The sequence below is a fragment of the Ailuropoda melanoleuca genome, chromosome 4 (genome assembly GCF_002007445.2).
Source record: "Ailuropoda melanoleuca isolate Jingjing chromosome 4, ASM200744v2, whole genome shotgun sequence".
Taxonomy (NCBI): domain Eukaryota; kingdom Metazoa; phylum Chordata; class Mammalia; order Carnivora; family Ursidae; genus Ailuropoda; species Ailuropoda melanoleuca.
The window spans coordinates 49605055-49631843 of record NC_048221.1 but is presented as its reverse complement, the minus strand read 5'-3'; the positions used below and the strand labels follow the sequence as shown (position 1 = coordinate 49631843).

The window sequence follows — 26789 nt, the reverse complement described above, 5'->3', positions numbered from 1 at the left end:
TCCCCCTTTTCTTTCCCCCCCCCCCCTTTTTTTTTTTTTTTTTTTTTTACCTTCTATTCACCCCAACCCATTCCAGTTTGGCTTCACACAGTACTGACACTGCTCTTGCCAATGTAATAGCCCTTATGTTACCGAATCAGTCCAGTGGGCAATAACTGTCAGTCTTCATCTTGCTTCACTTCTCTTTAGCTTTTCATTACATTTGACTATAATCTTCCTAGACACATCCCACTCTTGACATACCACACTCTTCTGGATTTTCTTGTTCCTTTCTGGATGTTCCTCCTCCCACCACCACATTCCTCTGGGTCTACCTGTTCCTAAACCTGGTCACTTCTCTCTCTAAGTTCTCTTCCTGGGTGATTTCATATACTTCCATGACTTTAAAAACTGTACTCTGATGACTCCCAAATTTATACATCCATCCCTGATCTCTTTTTTAAGGTCCAGAGCCACATATTTAGTTGCCCATATCACATCTCCATTCACTTGTCTTAGATATCTCACACCCAATGTGTTCACAACTGAATTCTGGCCCTTTCTTCCAAATTTGTTCCTCCCCCAAGCTTCCCTTTCCCAATAAATGGGACTATCACTCACTCAGTTGCTCAAGCTAGAAAACTAAGTCATCCTTGAAGCCTTCCTCACTGCCCATCACATTTAATCAAAGCATCAACTCTTGTAAAATGTTCTTAAATAATCTTTTGAACCTGCTTCTCCTCTCCATCCTCATTCCTTCCATTCCTGTCCAGATCCCTGTCATCTTTCCTCTACGACTTCAAAGGCTTCCTCACTGACAGGTCTATCTACTTGCCTTCTCTCTCGACCTGCTGCTGTCTCCATGCAGCAGAGCTCCTCCTAATATGCAAGTCTGACCATCTCAGTCCCCTATGTAAAATCCTCCAAGAGATTTCTGATTCTTTAGAGCAAAACTCCAAATCTTCATCATAACCAGCAAGGCCTTGGCTCCCTCTTCTTCAGATTTCCAGGGATGCTGCCACCCTGGCCTGTTGCCTTTTCCATGTTTGTGCTAATTCTTCTGAGCCTCAGGGCCTTTGCATGTGCTGCTTCTCTACCTGCAGTGTTTAGGTAAAGCAAGCCTCCTTTAGGTTTTAGCTCAGATGTCACTTCCTTATAGAAGCCTTCCCTGACTACCCTGCTAAGTCCGGTCCCTGTTATAGGCTCTCATAGTGGCATTTGCTGTTCCTCTGGAGCAATTATCACAATCTAATGTGTGATTATTATTGGTTGCCTCCACTAGAGGGCGGGGGCTTTGGGGATCTCCTATACTATGGATCCAGAATGGCTGCAGCAACCTGCCTGTTCCTCAAAAAGAATTTGTTCAATGAATGCAGGACAGCCGAAAGAGTAACAGGGAGAAAGGTAGATGACTAAGAAGACAGTATGGGTGAGTGGCTGCCAACTTAGCCTGTCTTTCCCACTGTGCCATTTGGCTCCATGACTTCCTCTCCCTGGTTAGATCTACCTGAACGATGTCCCGTTCTGCATAGCGTCCCCTAGAGGACACACGCACGTCATCACCATCCAGCTCTTCCATTGCTGCAGAGAAGACAACCTTCAGCTAATTGTCCTCTCCCACACCAACCCATGCTACCCCCCTCCTTGTTAGCTCCACTTCAGAGTCATCATGAGAATATTTAGTGGTTGTATTCAAGTCCTAACAAATTTTAGGCACTGTTACAGAGTTGTTGTTATGCCTTCCCATGCATTCCATCCACCAAGGAACTCCAAGAAGGAAGTATTCATATCAACAGCCTTGGTTATAATAAGGAAATAGGTTCAGAGAAGGTCTGTGACTTGGCCAAAGCCCAACACAGGTATCTGTCTTATCTTTTATGTGAGGCAGTCCTGGGTGCCCAGATCCTCCCCTATTTTCCCCAGTTCTTGGTCTCATTCATGGACACCCCTGATCCTACTCACCTTCAAACATGGCTGGTCCCACACCGACAATAATGATAGACATAGGCAGTGAGGAGGCCTGTGAGGGAAAGAGGTTGAATGTTTGGGGTGAGCAGTCGTAACAATGGAGGTGACTACTGGGGACAGTTCTCTGTGCATGTATCATGTTTCTGCATATCTTGCAAGCAGAGGCACTGATTCCCTTTGTTCCAGACTATCTTTTCAAGGATGTCTGCTTATCAAACAGCCTTGAAAGATATAGTATCTTCCTTTGGAGCAAAGGGCAGGTTTGTTTACTATTCAGTTTAGTAAAGTATCTCACACTGGAACAAAGGGGAGGCATGCTTGCTGCCCATTATAAAAGATTCAGATACTATAAGCTCAGGGTTTATGACCTATAATGCATCCCACTGTGGGTGCAGGTGTCATTTGACCCTCCTCACATCATCTTGTGGGAATTGGTACTTAGAATCAAAGCAAATGCTGATAATTGAGCTACTGCTATGCCTGAGAATAACAAAGTCCTTTGTCCCCAATCCAGGAGCCTTGTGTCTTCTGCCAGCATCCATGAAACTGGAGGGCTAATTTGTTAGCTTGCAAGTAGGGTAAAATCTCAAACCCTTCACAGTTATTAACGGTGCCCCTCCCTGCCAAGCCCTCCTCCTTATACTTACACTGACAATGGCCTCCTTGGTCTGCGTCATGTCAGAGATGACCCCATCAGTGATGATGAGCAGAACGTAGTACTGTGAACCATCAGAGATCTTTGCTGCAGCCCTGGTTGAGAGTCCAAGATCATAGTCCAGCTGAAAGCCCAGAAAGGTCAAGGGAACACCCTAGCCCTAAAGCTTCCACCACCAGTGTATAAGCAGTGGGCAAGGATTGGGGTTTCTGAAGCTCATGGTCCTTCCCCAGATCCGGATGCCTGTCCCTGCCTGATATCCCTCCAGTAACATTTATGGAGAACTTATAGTAGGCACTGGAGGTACACAATGAGAAAAAACAAATTCATCCCAGCCATCTCGAGGGAGGACATTAGTCCCAGAATCACAGAAATAGGTATAATTACCCTTGTGATGAGTACTGTGATGGAAAGGGACACTGCTATGACAGTGTCTAGTAGGGGATCCTAACATAGTCCCCCAGGTCAATGAAGGCTTCTTTAAGGAAACAGTGTTTGAGGATGAAGGAAGAGGCTAAGCAAAAGGGAGGAACAAAGGGAATACCACAGACAAGGGCCTTGCGGTGGAACTGAAGGAAGCCCACTGTGTCCGGAGCCCAGAAAGTGAGAGAAGCAAAGTGAACCATGTCACTGAGATGGGGTAGGGGCCAGATCACACAGGCCTTTAACAGCCCCTAGAAAGATTTTGCTTTTTATACAGGGCAAGACCAAAGAGTAAAGGCCTCCTTTCTTCTCTTTCTCACCCATTTCTTCCTTGTTCCTTCTCCCCTCTGCTGGCCACCTCCCATTGCCTATGCATCTGGGTCCTTAGGCAGTCTAACAGCTGCTCCCAACCTCCTTTTCCTTCTCTCACCATCAATCTTTGAATCCAAGATTTTTCTATCTGAAAAGGACTTCAGAAGTTATTGAGCCCAGTCCCCTTATTTTACATATATGAAAAATGAGAACTTCAGAGAACACAAAGGTCACGGCACATCCTGGTCTCTTGACTCCCAGTCTTAGGCCCTGAGTAGGTTGGAAAGGACAGAGTTGCACTATCCAATAAGGCATACCCTGGCCACAGGTGACTATTGAAATTTAAATTAATTAAGGTAAATAGAAGTAAATATTTGGTTTCTTATTCACCTGAGCTACATTTCAAGTGCTCAATAAAAGAACCCAACTAAGCCTAAAGCCTAAGCTCTTAATTCCTTCACTCTCCATTCTTGGCCTATTCTTTAGATACTCTTCCATATACATTGTACATTCTGGTCATAATACACTGTTTACTGTTTCCTGATCTTGCCCCTTTATGGCTCTGTGTTTTTCACATGCTGTTCCTTCTGCCAGGCCTACTCTGCATCGCTTTCTCTGATAAAGTCCAACTTGCCCTCTAGATCCAGCTAGGCAATCCCCTATAACTAGGTTACACCCTTCCCTCTTCTCCCTCTGCCTGCTAGGATACTGCCCACCACATGGGTTTTCACACCCATGAGGGTACCAGCATGTGTGCCCAGGGAGACAGGATACCTGGAGCATTCATTCTACTGTATGATCTGGTGGATAAAGCTAGATGACTCTAAGTGTACTTAAAACACCTCCCCCCACTCCAAATTAAAACAGACATGGACACCACAGGAGGAGAATGTAAAATTTGCATGAATTTTTAAGATAAATATGGTGACTTCAAAGACATTTTCAGCTGGGTTGCTTTCAGCTGTGCCCCTAAGATTCCCCTGGGGGAAGCAGTCGCTTGCCTTTGCCAACAGGCAACTTGCTGGAAAAGTCGGGGAAGCTCTGGCCTACGGAAAGTAATGATTTATTTATATTTCTGTCTCCTGCACCAAGGCGGGAGCTCCCAAGGGCAGAGACTGGATGTGATTCATCTGTGAGTCTCCAGTGCCCCAGCAGAGAACTGAGCATACAGCTGATGCCCTTTGAATAGTAATAATGATAATAATAGTAACAGTAATAGCTGACACTTAGAGCACTTATGATGTGGCAGGCACTAAGTGCTTGACATATATTAATTTAGTTAACCCTCACAACAACCCTATGATATTGCTATTATTATTATCATTTTACAATTGAGGAAACAGGCATAGAGAGGTTCAGGATCTTGCTCAAATTCACATAGCTAGGGAGTGGTAGAGTGGGTGTATCGACTTAACTAGTCTGGCTCCAAAGCCCACATTCATGCTACATTGCCTCTATATTGAATGTTCATTCAATGAATGAATGAATGAACTAAGATAAAATTAAGAAATCTGTTTAGGGGCGCCTGGGTGGCACAGCGGTTGGGCGTCTGCCTTCGGCTCAGGGCGTGATCCCGACATTGTGGAATCGAGCCCCACATCAGGCTCCTCTGCTATGAGCCTGCTTCTTCCTCTCCCACTCCCCCTGCTTGTGTTCCCTCTCTCGCTGGCTGTCTCTATCTCTGTCAAATAAATAAATAAAAATCTTTAAAAAAAAAGAAATCTGTTTAATAACAAGAAAAATATGCTCAGTCTCCAATATTAAGTGAAAAAATCAGTAGTGAACTATTGCATGCAACTTTTTAAAGTTTATTTTTTTAGTAATCTCTACACCCAGAATGAGGCTCAAACTCACAACCCCGAGGCCAAGAGTTGCGTGCTCTTCTGACTGAGCCAGCCAGGCACCCCTGCATGTAATTTGATTGCAATTATGGATTCATAAGGAAAAAAAATGTCAAGAACTGTATATACATCTACATTCCCATGGGCAGTATTCTGGGTGATTTCTTATTTCATTTCTCCATCCTTGAAATTTTCTACAGCAATTCTTTCGTAATTGAAAGAAACTATTATCTTCATTATGAATTACATAAACAATCTTTTTTAGGGAAAAGGGAAGTCTATAGGCATATAAATCTACCTGAAATCCTTCCATTTATATTCTCTTTTTTTGTTTAATCTTTTTACTTTCAAGCTTTCTGAGGTACTTTGTTTTAGCTGGATCTCTTCTATTCAGCATATTTTAGGGTTTCTTATTATTTTATTGTCTTATTCAATCAGAGAATCTTTTTCTTTTAATAGGTGAACTTATCCAGTTTATGTTTAATGACATATGTTTGGTTTTAGTTGTCATTTTATTTGCATTTTAAAAAGTGATTTGATATGTGATCTTGGTTTTTTTTATTCTGAAAATTTTGAGGTTTTTTTAAAATTTTCTATTTATTTATTCATTTCAGTAATCTCTACACCCAACGTGGAGCTCAGACTCACAACCCCAAGTTCAAGAGTTGCACACTCTTTCAACTGAGCCATCCAGGTGCCCCTGGAGTTACTCTTCTATTTTTATTTTTATTTTTTATTTTTTAATTTTTTTTAAAGATTTTATTTATTTATTCGACAGAGATAGAGACAGCCAGCGAGAGAGGGAACACAAGCAGGGGGAGTGAGAGAGGAAGAAGCAGGCTCATAGCAGAAGAGCCTGATGTGGGGCTCGATCCCATAACGCTGGGATCACGCCCTGAGCTGAAGGCAGACGCTTCACAGCTGTGCCACCGAGGCGCCCCTACTCTTCTATTTTTAGAAGTTACTTTCCTATTTTTTAATCTACTATTTATTGAGCACTTATCATGGGCCAGACACTGTGTTAATAATTCTTACTTTGTTATCTAATTTTAACCTCCCAATAATCCTATAAAGTAGTGCTATTGTTATCCATTATTTTACCCATTTATAGGGATAAAATGGGGACTTACAGAGGCTAAGTTGCTTTAGGTCACATGGTTAGTGAGGAGTGGAGCCAGGTCTGATGCCAAAGCTTGTGCCTTAACCATTGTACTATAGGACCATCTCTCTTTTCCCCAAACTTGAGGCCTGAATTGTTCCCAGAGAGTGGGATCGGGGTAGTTTGTTGACACCCTCTCTATCCCAGTATAAGGCATTTATCTCTTTATATCAGAGCCTGGCCAACACTGAAAATTTTACCCTTTCCCCAAAGCCCAGGTTCACCCAAGAGTGGTCCTGACTATCCTTGGGAAGTCAATCCTCTGTCTGGGTCTCCTCATTCCTCCCAGTCCCTACCCAGTTCCCTTACCTGGCCACCTGGTTGATGACAGGAGCAAAGTAGGTGGGGCCATAGAGCTGCACTGTGCGCAGGCTCTGAAAGTAGCTCTCCAACACACCTTCAATGCCTGCACAGTTGGGGTCCTCATCGTTGTTGTTCTGTCAGGGAAGATATCTTGCTGGGCTGAGCCATGCAGGGTATAGCTGGGAGTACTCTGATCCCAGCTCACTCCTTTTTTCCATCTCTCTCTCTCATGCTTCCCTCCAAACTCCAGCCCTGCTCCCCTCCCTGCTCTGCTCCCCTCTCTTAGTTTCCTGGTCCTCTGCAGGTACTTGACCCTGAGAAGAAATTCACCAACTTGAGTGGACCAGATGCCAGGGCATGGAGTGTAGGCTCTGGCCTATACTATACCAGGGGGAACTGGTGGGAGATCCGTCCTTCTGGAGGCAGTTTGGCCCCAAAGCCATAGGCTGGGAAGAGCTTGTCACTGTCATAGTCCTGGATGATTTCACCCACTGCCTTGAGGGCCATGGCATAGGCGCTGAGTTGGTAGGGGCTCATGTAGTGCAGGGAGGTGGGCTGCAGAGGATTCCCTGTAGGGACACAGGACCCCCAGCCTCATGGTCACCTTGATCATTTATTCACCTGTCCATGTATACTATCCATTCACCCACTCTTTACCCATGTACTCCCTCATTATTTTGCCCAATCATCCATATATTCATTTATTCCTCTATCCATTCACCAACCCCTATATCTATCCATCAATTTATCCACTTACCCACATATCCATTCTCCCATCCACTTGACATAAATCCATCTTTCAATCTACCAGTCCTTTTCTATCCATCTTCCTCTCCATTCTCTTATCCAGTATCTACCCAACTACCACCCACCTGTCTTCATATGTATTCATCCATCTATCCACTCATTCATTATCCTATCTACTTAACTGTTATTTCTCCAATTTAAACATCTGTCCATTTGTCCACCCGCATACCTATTCATGTATCCATTGTCCAACCTATTGTACTCACTCATTAAACCATCTACCTACTTGGTTTATTCATCTATTTACCTACCCAGTCATTACTCACTCATTTACTGCTTCATTTCTCCTTACACCCCTATTATCTCCCATCCATTCATTTACTTGTCCACTTCTTGAGGTATCCATCCTTTCAACTTTTAAAAATTCATTGACACATGTATTTTCTTTTACCCTCTGTCCCCCATTATACCCAATAATGTCTCCCCAAACTCCTGTCCCAGTACCAGCCTGGCTGGGCTTTGCCTGAAGCCTGGGCTTACTGGGTAGGTGAATTCTTAACTGACTGAGCCACCCAGGCACCCCTGGGTAGGTGAACTCTTATCCCCAGGTCAGAATCCAGGCCAATCCCTAGTGAATTCCTTAGAATTCCTCCATATCCCATTCCCCCATCCATGCCTCACCATTAGAAGCTGTGAAGTCAATGGCTACTGTGAAGTTCAGCTGTGTCCTGTTGGGGAAGTAGATGGATTGAGAAGTGAGGGACCAACACTTATTATATCAGGATTTCTCGAACACTACTGTGCACATGAATCACGTGGAGATAGTGTTAAAATGCAGATTCTGATCTGGATGGTCTGTATGGAGCCTGAAATTCTACATTTCTAACAAACTCCCACAGGATGCAGATGCTGCTGGTCCATGGAGTGCACTTTGGGTAGCAGAATTAAATGCCTACTGTGTGACAAATGTATGTAATTTATGTCATTTAACTTAATCCTTACTATAGCCCTGAAGTAGTAATTAACATCTCCATTTTGCATAGGAGAAAAGTGAGCTTCGGAGAAGCAAAGTACTTTACCCAGGTCAGCCTACCACTATTGAGCCAAATGGAATGTCTCCTTTGATCTGCTTGGGTTTTCCCTCTCTTTTGGCCTCTTTCTGTTGACTGGCCATGCTTTTTATCTGAACCCCAGCCGGGTTACTGGGGCCATCTTTGAAGACCACTGGTCTCTCATCTTCCCATGGGAGGCCTGGAAGCTAGGGATGAAAGTCAGCCTCATGAAGAAAACTAAGATGGACAACATAATGCATTTTACAGAGCACTTCATAGTTTGCCAAGTGTTTAAAAGTTTATCTCCATGGACCCTAACCATACATAAATAAGAAAACTGAGGCTTAGAACTGGGAGTAACTCAATGCTGGTCTTTCAGCCCAGAACCTGGCCTGTAACTCACCCTCCCTTGATGTAATCAACAAAAGTGAATTCAGAGTCCACAGAAAAGGAAAGCAGCGTCACCTGTGGAACAAAGAGACAGCCCTGCTACTTTGGAAAGGGCAGTTGGGTGGCAGAAGGCAGAGAGGTACATGATTCCACCCCCTACCCCACACTCCCCAACCCTGTGTAATTTCTGAAGGGGCAAAAAAGAGGAAGCTGTCAGAAACAGACTTGGATTTCCAAAAGTGTATTAAATTGGGAAATACAACTTAAGTTTAAAAAAAAATTCTGCAAAACAGTAAAGATCAAACAACTTTCCTTCGGTGAGAAGACAAAAGAAAACAAAAGAAACTTATATGGAGCCACCTTGGGTTCAACATTATTATATCCAAGTAATCTGTGCCCACAACCTTCCCCCAACATTATCATATTATGTCAGTGGGAATAGAAACAGAAGGATCTAGGGAGGACCAGAGCTCTAGGGAGAACTCACAGTTCCTGAGTTGACATATTTCTTCTTCTTACATTTCTTCCGAGGGTTAAGTACCTAAGTGAAGAAGATAACAGTGATGGTGGGAAACAGAGGAAGGGAGCTACAGACTGAGCACACTGGGCTGGAGGGCCTGGGCAACCTGGACAGGTCTGGAGTTCTCACCTCATACACTGTGAACTGGTTCTGGGCCTTGCTTAGCTCCCGGTAGCTGGTGGTGAACTCACCGATGAAGTCATGGCTGCAGTGAGGCCAGGGGTGGGTGAGCAGCAGCTGCTTTTGGCTTGGAGCCAGCCCTGAAACTAATCTTTTGTTCCCACTATCCCCTGCTTCAGGGCTGCAGGGCCATGGGGTTGGGGCCAGAAGAGAGGCCAAGTTAAGGGGGAGAGAAGGAAGATGCAACCAAGAGGGTCAGTTGTACTCAAGGTCCTGGCATCTGTTATCACCCTTCTTGACTCCCAAGGCCACTTTGGGTTACTAGTGAAGGTACTACATGTTATAGGAAGGTGCTTGAATTAACTGCAAGAGAAGAAAGTACTATTTGGGGCAGTTCTACCTTCCATCCCGGTCCCAGTCGTACACATCAATCTTCACTGTTCTGAAATGGAGGAGATAAGCATACGCTAGCATGTATGATAAATCCTAGAGACACCCTCACCACCTTAACCGTACACAGATCATCCTCCCATACACCCACCTGTTTTTCCTTCAACCTTCCTCCCATCGGTCCATCCATCCTATTTATTCATTCACCAGTCCATGCGCATACCCAACTATCTATTGCCACTGCCATTATTTCTTCTACTGCTATTTGTACCACTATTACCATTCTTTACTACTTGTTGAGTCTTACTATATTCTAGGCATTGTTACATGCTTTTGTTGATGGACTCATTTGATTTAACAACCATCCTATAAAGTAAGTACTATTATTCTTATTTTTGGATAAGGAAACTGAGATACAAAAAAACAGTAACTTGACTAAGAACCGTAACTAGTAAGTGGTTCAGCTGAGATTTAAACTCAGACATCCTGGTTCCAAAGACTTTATTCTTAAGTACTATGCCTAAGTCCTCCTATATGTCCATATATCCGTGTTGCAGTCTATACAACTGTCTATCCATGTAGCCACCCACTTACCCATACATTTGCCAATCTAATTACCTTTTAAATCCCTTTCTTTATCCACCCATCTAACTATACATCCAGGCATTCACTGACTTACTGATGTATGCAAGCATCCATCTCTGTCCATTCAGCTATTTAACCAAACACCCATCTATCACATTTGTCCATATGATCATCCATTCATATAACCATCCATGTATGTGCCCATCCATCCTTCCACCCACTCACCTGTCTTCATACTGTCCATTTATTAGTTCATATGGTCAGCCTATCCATCTACTTTACACTCCTTAATCAACTAATTAATCTGATCCTTCCATCCATCTACCATTCATTCACCAATCCACCTTTTGCTCTACCTATTTATCCTCCTGCTTTTTCAGTCACCCCTCTGCCTCTCCAGCCATCTAACAATCTCTTATATACCCATCCATCTATTCATTCATCCATTAATCCATCCATCATTTGTCCATCTCCTGATCTGCCCATCAGTCCACTTATCCACTCATCTGTTACCTATTCATCCATCTCCCCTTCTACCCAGTCCTCTTACACACCCACCCCTGTACCCATCCATCCATTCACCAGCTTATCCATCCATCTGACCCTCCATCCATGTATCTGTTTATTCATGTGTTCATTTGCCCTTTCATCTACCCATCCTCCCATCCATCCTCCTATCCATCTATGTGGCCATCCATTTGCTTCCCCATCTACTTATCTCCATGCCCAAAACTCTGTCTCACCAAGAAGGATCCTCCAAAACTATTGTGACACTTCTGCCAGCACTCTGGGGCCCAGGAATCCCATTCTCATGCCCTTGTTCCCTTACTCCCTAGCTTACACTGAAGCAGACCTGTCATAGTCTCCATTGCACAATGCCCGCACAGGGATGCTGAAGGGTTGCCAAACAGGATTCAGCGTGTTTTTCACAACCTCCGTCTTGTGGCAGATGGTGAACCTGGAGAGGAGCAAGAGGCCTGGAACCTGCCTTGGGGGCAGGACTGAGCCCAGAGATAGGGCCTCATACTCTTGGAGATTCCTGGGATTTCCCCACTTGTTAAGCACATATTGTGAGCTGCCTTGAGTGAATTCTGAGCTCAGGTCCTGGTAGAGTCTAAGATGCCCCACATCCAGCCTGAGAGCCCTAATGGGACCATGGTCACAGCAGGGCAGGGGTGGGTGCCACGGGAGAAGACATTGACTCACGTGCCATCCTCATTGCTCCTATAGAACACAAGGAAGGGGTCTGACTTCCCAAAGAAATCCTTCTTGTCCAGCTTGTTTGCACACAGTTGCATGGTGGCAATGTCCTAGGAATGAAGTTTGGCTGTTGACACCCAAATTGTTCATAGCCTCAAACAGTCCACTAAAGGGAGTTTAGGAGAAAAGGGAGCCTTGTGGGTCTAGCATATGGCCTTTACTGACCCGACAATTGCTAAGCTCCTCTGCAGTCAGCAATATGGTCCCACACTTCTTGCCTGGTAGACCCCTGGAAGCAGAAAAAGCCTCTTTGTGAGGGGAGGGAGAGTAGGCAGCGAAGAATGGGGTAGCCAATCTGGGATTAGGTGGGCCAGGGGATTCAATATGCCATTTCCTGACAGTCCCCTAAATGTATCCCTTTCTGCCCTGGGTGGTTCCTTGTGGGAAGGACCTGACTTTAATAGGGAAGGGGTCTGTAGTCTGAAAGGAAGGGGCTAATCTGGCCTAGGTGGACATGTTATAATGGTAGCGTGGGAAAGACATAGGATTTAAAGTCCTGAGTAAGTTATTTCCTCTTTTGGGGGTCCTAGTTTTGTCTACTATGAAATGGGAATCATGCCCACCTCTAGGGGTTGTGAAAAGATCTGAATGAATGCACAGAAGGACAAGCAATTGGGAAGCTTTATTGATATGAAGGTGGTTAAAATTCTCAAAGCAGACCTTGGTATCTACTATATGTCAGGCACTGGGCTAGGTATGAATTGGCCAATTGGCACTCTCCAGTTCTGCTAGACCGTGCCCTCGGAGAGCTTCCAGTGGGAGGTGGAATGTCAAAGCCAATAGGCAAGTAGAGTGTGATGTAGCAGTCCTGAATGAGGGAGAGGAATTTCTATCCAGACCTAGGACAAAAGGCTGTTTTGTTAGATCAAAAATGTGGTTCTTTCTGAAGAGTAAAATAAAATGTGAAGAGTAAATTAAAAAGACAAGGGAAGCCTTATACTCTCCTGACCCAAGAAGGGACACTTCTGTGTATTTGAAGGGTACATATTAGGACACCCATCCCCAACTTGCCTTGCCTTGGGTCTCCAAGTGGTCAGGGACCTTGCTGATATGGGCCTGTGAACCTTGAGCCCAAAGGGCTCCCAATTGTGGCAGAGAGAAAGCTAGGTCAGGAGTGTTCTGTGTTCAAGTCCTGGTTCCAACTTACTATGTGATTTTTCCCATCTTTGACATGAATGTTGAACCATTTCTTTGGCTCCTTCAATTTTTGACTCTCTGTGCTTTAAAAACAGTGTGAGGAGTATAGGAACTTTTCACCTGCACACCCAGGACCAAGTCTCGGATCTTACTGCTTTCTCTCTGTTCTTTGACTCCTTAATGTTTTCCCTCACCTCCTTACCCAGTGTGAATTCCAGTCAATGATTATAATAATCACTCCCTTGCATCCTACCCTTTATCCATTGCCCTTCTGTCACTTCAGTATACTTATTTGGCAGAACCACAGCCCTAGTTAAATCCAATTCTCTGCCTAACCTGTACTGCACCTGTGCAACTGAATAAGGCCGGAGGAAAACACACAATCTTGTTAACTGGTCTCACTTTTTTTTTTTTTTACATCTTATTTATTTATTTAAAGTCATCTCTGCACCCAACATGGGGCTTGAACTCATGACCCTGAGATCAAGAGTCACATGCTCTACTGACTGAGCCAGCCAGGCACCCCTAACTGGTCTCATTGTAAATGCATGACCACAAACCTCAAGAGGGTCCTTAATCATACTTCACTCTCTAGTTCTGCTAGATGACACTTTCACTCCTCCTTTCTCCTCAAACCCAGAAAGCCTCCTCCCCCATCCTCACTCAGCCAATGACCTTGTTTCCTACTTCACTGACAAAACTGAAGCAACCAGAAGAGAATGTCCAGACCTACCACCACACCTACCTTGCCTCCAGTATCTTCACCCACGCAACTGTTGCTATAAATGACTATCCGTGTGCCTATTTATCCCTCCACTGTGTGCTACATTCCACACCCTCTTGCCTGTACATGGACATCATTCCACCAAGTCTCTCCTTTTTTTTTTTTTATTATGTCAATTTTTCAGATTCTACTGGGTCATTCCCCTTAACATACAAATGTGGTATAATTTTTCTCATGTCAAAAAATGCAAACCTATTCTGACCTCACTTCTTTCCCTAACCACCCCTCCTTTTCTCTTCTCTTTGCAGCAAAACCCCTTGAAAGATTTCTTGACTTTCATTCCTCTCTTCCATTCTCTTCTAACCCTCTCCAACCAGGCTGTCACCCCCTCCTCTTCCTTCAGAACTTCAGCCCTGCAGCAGCATTTGACATGGCTGGTCACTCTCTTCTTAATACACAACCTTCACTTTGCCTCCAGGACAACACCTCTTCTCTTGGTCCTCCTCCTACTTCATTAATACTCCTTCTCAGTCTCCTTTTCTAGTTCCAATTCATGGAGTCTTGGCGTTTGGTCTTTTCTTTCTCTGCTCACTTCCTTGGTAATTTCATCTAGTCTCTTGGCCTAAAAGAGCATCTATAACTCATGAATCTTATTGTCTATTTGACATATCTGCTAGGATGTCTAATAAAAATTATCAAATTCAACAGGAGTCAGACTGAACTCCTGATTAAATCCTCCCTGCAATTTTTTTTTTAACCATCTCATTTATGGCAACTCCATCCTTCCAAATGTTCAGGCCAAAGGGCTTGGTGTCATCCTTGACTCCTCCTCTCCTCTCACATCTGTATTCAACCTGTCAGGAGTCTGTTGGCTACACTTTCAAGTTATATCCAGATCTGACCGTTTCTCTCCTGCACTGCTGCACCCTGGGTTACTGTGATAGCCTTCCAATGGGATCCCTGCTACTATCTTCATCTACCCAAGGTTTATTCTCAATCCAGCAGCCAGCATCATTCTTTGAAAACATAGTAAGATCATGACACGCCTCTCTTCAGAGCCTTGACTCCCAACTCGGAATAAAAGCTAAAGTCCTTACAGTGGCTACAAGGCCCTAAACTGTTAACTCTCCAGTCTCATCTCCTCCTTTCTTCCTCCTTGCTCACTTGGCTATAGCCACACGGGGCTCCTTGCTGCTTTCTGAACATATCAGGCTTTTGCACTGGCAGCTTCCTCTGCCTGGAACATTCCACATCTTGATATCTGCATGGCTCACCTCCTTACGTCCTCCAGGGTATTGCTCTAAAGTTACCTCTCCATAAATCCTACTCAACCACTCTGCTGAGTATTGCAAGTCGCACTCACCCAGCATTTCCAGTCCTCCTAATTCTGCTCTATTTTGCCTTTTTTCCATAGCAATTAATGTCTTCCAACATATTAAATAATTTACTTATTTATTATGTCTATTTTGTACAGTTTCTCCCCCACCTTCTATAGGATAAGCTCCCCGAGGGCAGAACCTTTGTTATGTTCATCATTACAACCCATGCCCCTTGAACAGTGGCTGACATAGAGTATATGCCCAGTAGTATTTATGGAATGGATGAGTCCCTGTTGCCTAGCACAGAGTATGGCATATAAAACATGCTAATAAATATTTAGTGGGCAAATGTAATAGAAATTCCAGGGGTCTTGATTTGGTGAGGGGAAGCTTCCCAGAGGATAAAAGCTTGGAATTGGACCTTAAGGGTAGAATGAGACTTAGAAAAAGAGTGAGGTGAGAGACAGACAGACAGACAGAGACACACAGAGAGAGAGAGAGAGAGAGAGAGGACAAGACAAGACATGTCAGGCCTGAGACTGACTTGAACATAGCGCTGGAGATTGGTCTTTCCCAGGAGGGTGAAGGGAGCCATTGAAGGCTCCCGACGAGGGGGAGTCCCAGCCTTTATTGCTATTGGGTCAGCAGTGTCTTTGGGAGGAAAATTTGGATGCACCCACCCTTCCCCAGCACCCCTTCTTGTTCAGCTCACGTGAGGTGTCGCTCTACACGACTTCCCTGGCCTCCGATCACCTCTCCCAGGGCCAGGAACGCTTGTCCCAGGAAATCCTGCACCAGGACATGGAGTCAAAAAGGACAGGAGAGACGGGATGCAGAGTCCCAGCCTAGCCCTGGTGACACTGCTGCACTGACCAGTGTGTTCCAGGATGGCAGAATGCTAGAAGCATTGCTCTGCCTGTGCTTTGAAGGAGGGGGAAGGGGTTCTCAGACCAATTCTGCTTCTTGGCCCTGCTGTCATTGCTCTCCACAATGCCATCCCACACCTCACCGTCTATTCCACACCCCACCATCCCAAAGCCAGCCCTGTTCAGCCTCACCTTCTGCATGTCCCAGAGGTGGCCGAGAAGGAAGAGGAATAGTGAGTAAAAGGCATGGGTGGGAAACCAAGAGACAGGAGCAGGAGAGTAGGGCTGGGAGGATGGGTTTGGGGCCCAAGAAGGTAGAGTTGGGGTTGAGGGGTAGGAGGGTTCTAAGGAAGGTTGTTTAACACACTGAGCGCCTCCTGTGTGCCTGGCTAGCCCGCAAGGGGACGCTTGCTCACCGGTTTGGAGATGTTGGTTTTGGAGTCAACATTGTATCTGGGAAGAGAGTGGAACCAACGTAAGGCGGGGGTGGTGAGAGACAGCCTGGAAAAGGGGTCGGCTTTTGAATCCTGGTTAAAATTGTGGATAGAGTGAGGGGCAGCCTTGGATCCAAATTCAGTCGGGATCTCCTTTAGGGCAGGAGTCAGGGTCACAGAGAATCAGGGATGAGACCAAGGCCTGCTGGGGGTAGGGTCATACCAGGGCGGGGTCTTGATGGAGCCTGAGCTAAATTAGGGTGCAAAGCTTTGGGCCCAGCCAGGTCTGGGGAGTGAACTGGATTGAATATGACCTAAGGGCAGAGCCAAGCTAGACTTGGGGACAGAGCTAAGACTAGAGTGGGACCAAACGGCCTGGTGGAGGAACCAGGCTGGGAGGCCGGGCTGGGGAGGAGCCTGCCAGAATTTTGCGTGGATCCAGGTCGGGCGGGGTGGGGGGAGGGGGTACAACCCAGGATTCTGGGCGGGGCTCACACATCAAAGCGCAGGTTTTGCTTTTCCTCAAAGAAGTAGTCGAGGACGAATTTGCGCACAAAGTCTGGGTTCAGCGTGTTATCAATCACCTCTGTCCGTCCGAACTGGATAGGGGGCGGAGAGTTAGCACGGGGTTGACCGGGGGGCAGGTAATGGGGGGCATGCAGCTCTTGGCTAGATGAGGGCTCTTGGACTCACCTCTCGCCACTCCTGGCTGGCCCGGCTCTGCGTGTAAAGCACCACCACTGCAGGCGAGAGTGGAGGCGGGGAAGGAAGGATGTCAGGTTGGCCTGAACCTTTCCCCACCCCTCAGTCGCGCCCAGACCCTAGTTCCCCCTCCCATCCCTGGCGCCTCCTACTGGGGTCGGATTTGGAGAAGGTGTCGAGGTCCAGCAGGTTCCTAGAGAAAGCGACAGACAGACAGTGGGTGGGTCATTCTGGAGCCCAGTGCCTTGACTCTGCCCTGAGTTGGGCACCCGGGGAGGCATGAGTCTCAAATCGCATCTCCCTCCCCCATTACTACACCCAGTGGAGAGTTGGGGGTGGGGTGGGGTGGTCCGCGTTGTCAGCACCCCGGACAGCATCGGAAATATCGGCTCAAGGGTCATTATCCACGCATCCACACTGTCTTCAAGGGCCCAGGATAGAGGGTTAGCCCCAGAACTTTGTCCTCCTGGGGCCCAGATCCTACTGGATCCCCATGACCCGTCCCTTGAACCCGCAGGCTGAGCTTTTATTTGCCGGTGGAGCTGTTCAAAGAAACCCTCTCCCCGAACCCGCCAGTGACTCCCCTAAGTCTGAATCTGAGATTTTCCGGCCCTGGATGCTTCTTTCCCTGGGGTCTGGCCCTTGTCCGCTCCAAGCCCCACAGCCGACTGGGGCAGGAGCAGTGCCTACGCCCTCCCCAGCGTGGTGGCTCACCGACAGGACACGGTAATTTCAATCTTGGTGGCCGGTACGCTGCGCTCAGAAGCTCCGCTGAGAGACATGGCTGGTCGAGTGCCCGGAGCTGCGGGAGGCTGTGAGACTGGGGCCGCGGGGGCTAGGGGCGGCAGCAGTGGCGGGTCTGGTCCTTGTGCTGCCGCGAAAGCGGCGGCAGCGGCGGCGGCGGCTGCACTCCCTCCAGCCCTGCTTGCGCGACTCCAGCCGATCGCGCCTTGACTGTGGTCGGCGGCGGCAGCGACTCCAGATGGTAACCTAGCCCCGCCCGGCCCTGCGGGTGGCCCCCGCCCCATTGGAGCAGCCTCGAGCCGGCCAGGAAACTAACCCCGACCCCAAATCCAGCCCGTACCTTGGGAGAGTCCTCCCAGCGCATTTCACTCTGGCGAAACCCAAAAACCCTCTGAGAACTGTCCGCGGTGCTGAAGGGTTTGGGGCGCCTGGTGGGCGTTGGGGACGCTTCCTCTTCCTGAGCTGCTCCCTGAACAGTCTGCTTCTTCCCTTTCCCACTTCCGCCCTGTCTAGGTCTCCAAATAGAAAGAGTTTTACATTTATTCTTATTAGCTCTGTGACCTTGGGCAAGTTACTCAACATCTCTGTGGCTCAGTCTGATCAGTGAAAGGCCAGAATAGCACCTACTTGGGGTGTTGTAAAATTTTGAGATAATCCATATAAAGGACTTAGCTCAGGGGATTGTACACAGTAAGTACTAAAATGTTCATAGGTACTATTTCCTTCCTCTGGGCAGTCACATTGATGACGTCTTTTGTGTTGAGCCAGAACGCAGTAAATGGTGGCTGTGATAGCACTCTGAAAAGCTCTTTGCCCGTGTCTTTGAACTCTTGACTTCATGGTGGTAGAGATGCAGACATACTGTGAGGGTGCAATCTACTCTATCTAGGTCACACCGCAGATGAGGGTGGTAGTCAGCCAGGTCCATTCTCCCCACACCAATTACTGCCTCCAAAGCCCCAGAAGCCAGACCCTCCACCAGTCAGGGCTCCATAAGGTAGGGGCTGCGAGTCACCTGTATCAAGACTGTGTTGCCTGCAGAACTTGTTAAAAATGAAGGATCCCCCACCCCCACCTCTGCCGATTCCTAGCTAAATGAAGATCTCAGCAACCCCAAGTCTATATTTCAGGCAGCCCTGGGAATCCGTGTGAATAAATAGGTTCCTAGGTGACTAGGGCCCATTGACGCCTGAGGACCACTGCTCCCACCTTAACAACCTGTGACTACATGCCCCCATCTCACTGAGACTGTCAATGGCTCAGGAGTTAAGAGGCACAACCCAGTCTTCAGTTGTCTTTCTGCTTTATCTGACCCCCACCCCAACCCTTTCCAGCACAAAAAAGAACCTTCCAAATAACTCCACAAAGACAGCAACCAAATGAGGATGCCAGAGAGCAGTTGTTCAAAAACATTTTATTTTGTGATCTGTGTCAAACTGCCTCATTCTCAGTGCAGGTGATCCCTCCTCTCCAGGAAACAAGAATGGAAAGAGGAGAGTCTTTCGTGAAGTCTCAGCCTCCACAAGGCTCCAGGGAAACCCCACACAGTTCTGAGAGCTGATGGGAATCCCAACAAAGACTAGGGTGGGTGAAAGGCAGTGACAAGAGGGGTGGTGGTCACCAGTCAGGAAGCTGGGGGTTGGAGAACCCTGTCCTTAGCCCTGCTCAACTTTGGGGCTGCCATGTGCATGATGGAGAAGGAGGAGTGAGATTTCCCTCCTATCTTGAAGCACCCCTTGTCTGGGGATGGCTTTGATTCTGCTCAGGGCTCAGGTGAGAGGAACAGGAAATTGTTGTGGGCTGGCTACTTCATAAGGTGCTGCTGCTGGTGCCCCGGAGTCCAACGCCACGGACAAACTGCTCCAGCAGGCCTCCGATGGCACCAGAGGGACTGGGGGCTGCTGCTCGAAGCCCCACCGTGCTGCTGTATGCGGCCAAGAAAGCTGAGCGTACTTCCTGCAGCCGAGTCTCCCGCTCACTCAGGGCTGCAAGCCTATGGGGAGGGAGGGAAGGAGGGAGAATGAATGCATTACCCTGGGGCAGGATCCAACATCCTCATCCTCACACCATACTACCTATCATTCTGCCTTTGCTAGCACAGGCCAGCACATGTCCTGTGGCCATCCTAACCCTATAGTTCAGGCCCCAAACATTTGGCCTTGTTCCCCTCAAAAACCACTCCTCTCAGCTCTCAGGCTACTGTTCCTACCTAGAAGCAGCACGTTTTAATGGTGCATGGGGAAGGAGGGGGAAGGTGAGCAGGAGGTTGTTTGCCCACTGTTGGCTTCCATTCCTCAGTGAGAATAATGTGAGGCACAAATCTGAGACTTAAGGAGAGACTGCAAGATGAGGTATCAAGCCTTGGCTGACCAAAGGCCTCAGCCTTCTTGAGGCCAGGACCTGGAGAATTCTGGGAGAAAGTTCTTGGCAGTGTCCTGGAGAGGCCAGGGTCCTCAACCAGAAACCCCTCAGGCTCCACCTACATCTTTAGTCACTGTGGTCCCTAGGAAACAGCTAGCAGGGTGCTGGCTTTTCTAGTAGGATTGCTGTTCTGATTCTATTTGCTTTTCCTTCCTTGGCCTCTACAGACACTGATCACAGAAGATGGGAAGCCCCTCTTCTCTCCTTGGGCTGGAAATACAAGTCAAGAAGGGGAACAAGTAAAAAAAAAAAAAAAAAACCCCGAAGTGGGGCAAGTGCATGAAAACTCAGGCTTATCAAAGAATGAACTCCATGAGGCTATTTGACACTTTGAAAGGTCTTTAACAGAAGAGGAAAAGAGACCTGAGGTCTCAGCCACACCCAACCTATGGACTAAAAGGTATGCACTCTAGGGGTGAGAGGGACATGGAATCAGAGGGAAGGTCAGGAACTCATATGGTGTTCACCCTAACTGTCCCCTGGAGGGCTTTCTCCAGAGGTCACAGACCTATATGACATGAGCCCTCATGTTCCCATCTACCTAAAAATCAAGACTAGCCCTGACCACTAACTTACACCAAAATTTCCCCCAAGAAACCAATCCCTGTGTAATCCCTCCTGGGAATTTGTCAGAAGTAGCAGCAATGTCTCCAATTCCTAAGCCCAAATGACCTGTACCCCAGGGCCTGGGGGAAACAGATGGAGATATGAGGGTAAATAACAGTCCTGGGGTAGGTATGAGAACAGATTGAAGGAAAGTAGAGTGGTGGGAGTGGTATGTATGAGTGGGTGACTAAGTGTGGGAGAGAGGGAGAGAAGCAGCAGGTTCTAGGGTGAGGGCAAGTCAAGTAGCTCTCGCAGCAGCACTAGGAAAATGGAGCTGATCCTGGATTCCTGCAATACCATGAAGAACTCAAAAGTCTCTCTTGGCATTTGGGGGAGACATGTGACCCTAGATCTTCTTTACTCTCTAATTAGGTTTCACATAGGCTGGAGGGCATGTGTTCTTCTTCAGCTTTTCCTTAGAGCATATAATAAGAAATTCAGATTAGTAGTTTGTATTCACAGTGAATATCCAAAGGTCCATACGTGTGCGTTCTCACTGCCCCTTATTTCTGGGAGGCAGAAGAGGGAGGGATCGACCTATTTAGAGGTAAGAAAACTGGAGCCCAGAGAGGACAGGGGATCTATTTGAGGACACACAGCAGGTAAGGGGTAGGCAAGAAGAGATACTCTAGTGCCATTCCCTCTCAAGAGATGAGCTAGCAGGCTCAAAGAAGTCAGGGCTGCCACCCAAGACATAGCTGGTAAGGCAGAGCAGCCAGGGGTTTGACTAAATTTCTCTGATAACAAAGCCCAAGCACTAAATCCACATACTGTATGACCTCAGCAGGAATCAACCCTGACCTCATCACTACACTGCAATTTTAGAGGCCATGAGATCACATAGCACCTAGCTTTCTTCTGGGAACCACCCAGACCCTGAGGGTTGGCTAGGAACTCAGAGAGCTGCCCGTTTCAGTGGTTAATGCCAGTTAAGTGAGCGGTGCTATCAAGCAGAGGCAGAGATGCCTACTTCCTCCAGAGATGGCTCTTGGGCCTATTCCATCCTGGAATCCCAAGGTCCGGCCTCTGCCCTCAACAGGAATCCTTCTTAACTCCCCACGGCAACTTGCCTCTGATCTGTCAGCTCTGGTGGGTATGAGCCAGACTCTGGTGGTGATAATGAATCCGCAGCACCTGAAGTTCATTCAGCCCATCGTGGGGGAGGAGCGGGCCCTGCTCGCCAGGCCATTAGAGGCTCTACCCTGCCTGACATCCACGAAGCAGTAAAGCAGGCAGGGGGGGCAGGGGCTGCCACAGAGGAAGCCACTCAAGCAGACACACTATACAAGTTGGAAGCCCAGTACTGGAGCCTTAAAGAGAGAGGATTTTACACGCTTGGGATTTGATGTCCCCATCCAATTTTCTTTCCTGACTAGAGGCAAAAGCAGAAGACAAAAGGAGGAAAGCGATGGCAAGGAACCCTTGGTTCTGCTGGGAGGAACACATCCCTTGAGTTGACCTAGCTCCATTCTGGCTGTGGTCTCCACCACACACCTACCTTCACTACCCCACTGTTCTGATTTCAAAGGATTCTCATGTCAGGCAAAGCCTCGGACAGAAATAGAACCTTCTATAGTTACAGTCCAGACAGCTTTCCCTCAGGATGTGCCCCGAGGCACCTGCGGATGAGTTTTGGAGGCTCAGGAGAGTGAACACACACTGCAACACACTTCATAGCAGCCCATAAAGCCTCTTCCATATCTCAGGGGTCCAGGAGCAGTGAGATATACTTAGCTGAGACACTAGGGAGGGGCAGGGATCCCAGGCCAGCTGCTGCCTCACTCCTTAACCAACACTCTTGATTGCTCACCAGCTTCTGATACGGGCAGGGGAGCATCCTGCCTTCTCAAGCAAGACACTTACAGACAACTGTTAGGGAGCTCATCCGGGAAGCTGAAAGGGAGAGAGCAGTCTGTGTGCAGGACAGCCCGTTCCTGAATACTGCCACAGCCTGTTACCATCTGCCAGCTGCCAAAGTCTGTGGAGAGAGAGGATCCGGGCAGGGGATGGTCCACTGATCTGGGGCAGAGAGGAGAGAGAGGGGAGATGATGCACAGTCAGTCATATGCCTGACAGGGGAGGCCCTTTGGAGGGGCAGGGGTGGGGCTATGGTGGTCCTGGGCCATAGCCGCGAGGTTCTGTTGGTGGAGCTTCTGTAAAGTCAACCACTTTCTTCAAAAGTACAAAAATAGTTGGATAGGTTGTGACTGAGAAAGAAGAGTATAGACCATAAGGCAGGCTCAGGTATGAGGATAATGCTTTGTGCAAAGACTTACAGAAGCAAAAGAACAAGAGCAAAGCAGAATGAGAAGAGGTGAGCCAGCAACCAAAGCCTCAGGTCAGGGCATGCCTGCCCTGGTGACTGATATAGTAAGTACAATCTCAACAGCACCAGAAGGAGGGGAGCAAGGCTGGATGCCCCAGAAACCAGGGAGGCAGGATCACCTCACACTCCCCCAGCATGCAGATTGGCAGGGCAGGTAAGGCAGAACCCAGGGGCCACTGAAGTCTTATCAGAGCGATGGGAGAATAAGCTTCTTGGAGACGGTGGAGGGTGGTGACCTAGATTGAAGAGTGAGGTGATGGGAGCCTGAGGCACCCCCCCCCCACTCGCTTTCTCTGCAGCACCTTCCAGGAGCCATAGTTTGTATTCACAAGCATCAGCCCAGCAAACTCACTGGTTATGCCCTTAGGAGAAGGGATGAATAAGGCAGGCAACTTGACAGCTTCATCATGCCTTTTTCAGATGGAAGTCTGGGCAGTGCAGGGAGAAGAAAGTTGTATGGGAATCTACTGTGGCCACCACCTTCTCGCTGACAGCTAACCTCTCTCTACTGTCTCAGGGCAGTAGCCCAGTCACTAGGGGTGGAGGAGGAAAGGAGGAGATAGCAAGACATCAAACAAGCCCTTTCATCAGCTACCCCAGGTCTCCATCCCCAGACGTATATCATCTTTGATGTTTGACCCTTTATTCTTCAATTCAAGAATAGCAGAAAGTGTTTCTGTAGGGACCCAGGAACAGAGAAGCATGAATTGTGTGTATGGGTGGGAAACAGAGAAAGACATTCATTGACCTTGGCCCACCCAGTTAGCTGGCATCAATGTTTCCAAGTTTGAGGCAACAGCCCTCATAAGTGGCCATCCCAGCCTGATCCTCAAGCTGCCACCTGAGTGATGCTCTGGCCAGGTACCGCATCTCTGGTAATCTTTAACCATCATAGAGAGAGAGAGAGAGAAATGGCAGTCCAGACAAGTAAAGGTCCCATAGCTAGTGAGTGCAAGAAGAGATTTTTAAAGCCAAGTTTGATTACAGATTTGTCCTACAACAGAACCACCTTGAGACCAGGGAAAACAGATGGTTTTCTACATTAAAGCTGCCATGAATAGGAACCCCCTTCAACACAGAGACTCCACATTCATCATTCCTGCTAAACTCCGGAAGATGTGTGACAGCAGCATTAGGGATGAGAACAGGACATGGCTGCTACCTGGTGGAAGCCCCTCATGCCCCACAAAGCAGGGTTTCCTTGTTTCTAAACCTGGCAGGACTCGAGCAGTCTGTAAATCAAAGAGACAGCTGCCCAGGAGAGCGCAAATCACATGCCACGGTCTGGTAGTTTCCCTGTGCTTCCTCCAGGTTGGGCCTTCAGTCAGCGTAACTCAACTGAGGTCAGCCTGGCTCCACAAATCTCATCTACTGTTCAAACTTGAAGGGCAGATTTTCTCTTCCAGTTTTTGCAGTCTGTAGGAAAACAACCGCTAAACACCAGAGTGTTGAGAGAATGGAAGGGATGCAGTGGGATGGGGCACTCCTGGGGCTGGGAAGATGGACGTTTCTTATGTTCTCCACACCCCCCCCACAGGCTATTAGAGACTCAAACTACCAATGGAAAAATGACAGAAAGCTGGAATGCGAGGATTCCTGGTTCTGTTAGGCTAGTCACTTCCCTAGCATCCAGCAGTTAGCACCACCAGGCAAGAAACACATTTGGGGGAGCCAGGGGATAGCTGTGGAATGAAGCAGGCAGTACAGATAGCAACAGGGTGTGTGATCCCAGGGGACATAAAGCCACCTCAGCAAGCAACCTGCCGCAGACAAATCTTCCTTTTTGAGGCTTTTGTCAAAGAAAGGGTTGCAAAGCAATTGTTCAGCTCCTGGGTTTGAGGGCAAGGGACTATGCTAAGCAGAGAGGTCTCCTAAGTGCCAGTCTGGATTAGCTGGCTGGAGGGGACACCTAAAGATGAAAGCAAACAGTTACAAGAAGTACCTGCACCTGCCTAAGGAAAGAAGAAAAACTTTAAAGGTAATCCGAGTACACAGGTAACTTATCAGCTTTATTAAGACCCTACACTCTACTGCCCTACATCTTTACTCAAGCACAAAGCACAAACAAAGCTGCAAAGAAAGAAAGAAAGAGAAAAAGAGAAGTCCAAGTTCTTTTTTTTTTTTTTTTTAAGATTTTATTTATTTATTTGGCAGAGAGAGAGAGAGCTAGGGAGAGAGGGAACACAAGCAGGGGGAGTGGGAGAGGAAGAAGCAGGCTCACAGCAGAGGAGCCTGATGTGGGGCTCGAACCCATAACGCCGGGATCACGCCCTGAGCCGAAGGCAGACGCTTAACTGCTGTGCCACCCAGGCGCCCCAAAAGTCCAAGTTCTAACTCCTCCAATCTACCTACAGGGCCAGAGGGAACATGGGGCCAAGCTACCCTCAAACTGGAGAACTGTGGAGCCGTTGATGCTTCTAAGGTCATCTGTTCATATCCCCAGGTCTCAAAGGACTCACACCTCTGCCCAGCAGACTGGATTTCTGGCAACATTTCACTCCCTTATCTGGATAGAGCACAGGCCCCTCTTTATAACACCAAAAGAGCAGCAACTCCCACTTTCCCCCCACCTCCTGTCAGACACCCAGTGTGGGCAGGACTCAGGCAGGTTATCTTTTAGATTGTCCTTTTTGGAAAGAGGTACAAGAATACCCACACAAGCAGAGCTGGCCCAACCCACACAGCTGGGGCATGAATAAACAGGTCTGCCCTGCGGTGCCTGGCCTGGCCTTTTACCTGGATGCCTAGTGCCCTGACATGGCCCATATGCCCTCAGATATGTGAATAAGGACAGGTCCTTCACCACAAGTACAGTTTACTGAGCATTTGTGGACAGAATGAGTATTTCCTATGTGCCAGATACTTAGTTCTATTATCTCATTTAAACCCAAATTTATGGAAGCCTGAATCATCACTTGATCTTTAAAGGTGGAATGAAAAAACTGAACTCAGGAGGGAAGTGATTTTTCCAAGTCACACGTAGCTAGGAGTGGCAAAGCTGGGTCTGAAACTCGGCCCAAACTAGCCCAATAGTATACTGATCTTCCTTTCTGCTAAGGGGCGGCAGGGGCTTCAGGGATTGGTTCAGGGATGGGCACATAATTTTCAACTGGCATAAAGCACAGAGATTATGATTCATGGTTGGAAAGGAGGTCCTCATGTGATTCCTGGATGTGAGAAAGGAAGCAGGGTGTTCCAGAAGTGGCTGTTCACCATTAGGGAAGCTGGCTAGAGGACAGAGCTAGCATGGGGAAGGTGGCAAGAGGAAAGAACCACAGGAAAATGGAATTGGAGCCTTGATCAGACTACACCTGAAGGTCATATTTTCCACTGGACTTTTCCATAAGAACCAACAGTTTTCCTTTATTGCTTAAACCTGTTGAGATTGGTTTTTTTGTTAATTGCATCTGGAAGCACCTAAGCTGACATAGAAGGCTTAAAGGTACACAACTAGGAAGAACCTGGGAGTTGCCTGTTTAAACCTCTGATTACACAGATGAGAAAACAGAAACTCAAAGTCATCAAGTGACATGTCTGAATCATGCAAGGAATGAATGTTTGAGCCAAGGGCTAAAATCCCAAACTTTGAGGGGGCCTGGATGTCGCCTCTAATCTACACTTATACCTGCCAACCCCAAGCCTTTAGATGATGGTCCAGCCTCTAAGTGAATGCTTCTAGGAATGGGGCTTTAGGGAAGATTCCTTCAATTCAACAAGTTCCTGAACTCACAGAGCAACTGACTTCAGAGATGGCTAGGACAGGATTTCTTACCACATTTGGAAAAAAAAAAAAAAAAAAAAAAAAA

General features: G+C 47.4%; 2 protein-coding genes across 8 annotated transcripts in view; both read right to left on the bottom strand.

Annotated features, from left to right (window-relative positions):
* Positions 1-18086, bottom strand: part of CPNE9 (copine family member 9) — a 19406-nt gene extending 1320 nt beyond the window's left edge. The window contains exons 1-20 of the mRNA XM_002925036.4: positions 17601-18086; positions 17039-17079; positions 16878-16924; positions 16680-16783; positions 16167-16203; positions 15943-15945; positions 15597-15673; positions 11870-11933; positions 11651-11754; positions 11298-11402; positions 9870-9911; positions 9479-9554; positions 9317-9370; positions 8843-8904; positions 8069-8115; positions 7028-7209; positions 6647-6774; positions 2595-2697; positions 1942-1999; positions 1487-1560 (exon numbers count right to left, since the gene is read on the bottom strand). Of these exons, the coding sequence (XP_002925082.2) occupies positions 1487-1560; positions 1942-1999; positions 2595-2697; positions 6647-6774; positions 7028-7209; positions 8069-8115; positions 8843-8904; positions 9317-9370; positions 9479-9554; positions 9870-9911; positions 11298-11402; positions 11651-11754; positions 11870-11933; positions 15597-15673; positions 15943-15945; positions 16167-16203; positions 16680-16783; positions 16878-16924; positions 17039-17079; positions 17601-17914 (1722 nt within the window). The 5' untranslated portion in view covers positions 17915-18086. The remainder of the gene's footprint in view (positions 1-1486; positions 1561-1941; positions 2000-2594; positions 2698-6646; positions 6775-7027; positions 7210-8068; positions 8116-8842; positions 8905-9316; positions 9371-9478; positions 9555-9869; positions 9912-11297; positions 11403-11650; positions 11755-11869; positions 11934-15596; positions 15674-15942; positions 15946-16166; positions 16204-16679; positions 16784-16877; positions 16925-17038; positions 17080-17600) is intronic.
* A 926-nt stretch (positions 18087-19012) lies between these two features.
* MTMR14 (myotubularin related protein 14) overlaps positions 19013-26789 on the bottom strand; it is a 47129-nt gene continuing 39352 nt past the window's right edge. For 4 of the 7 annotated variants that reach the window (XM_034658718.1, XM_002925044.4, XM_034658719.1 and 1 more), the window contains 2 exons: positions 22521-22676; positions 19013-19623 (listed from right to left, as the gene is read on the bottom strand). In XM_034658718.1, coding sequence (XP_034514609.1) covers positions 19440-19623; positions 22521-22676 — 340 coding nt within the window. In that variant the 3' untranslated portion in view covers positions 19013-19439. The remainder of the gene's footprint in view (positions 19624-22520; positions 22677-26789) is intronic. The other 3 variants (XM_034658721.1, XM_034658722.1, XM_034658720.1) reach the window with 3 other exon arrangements.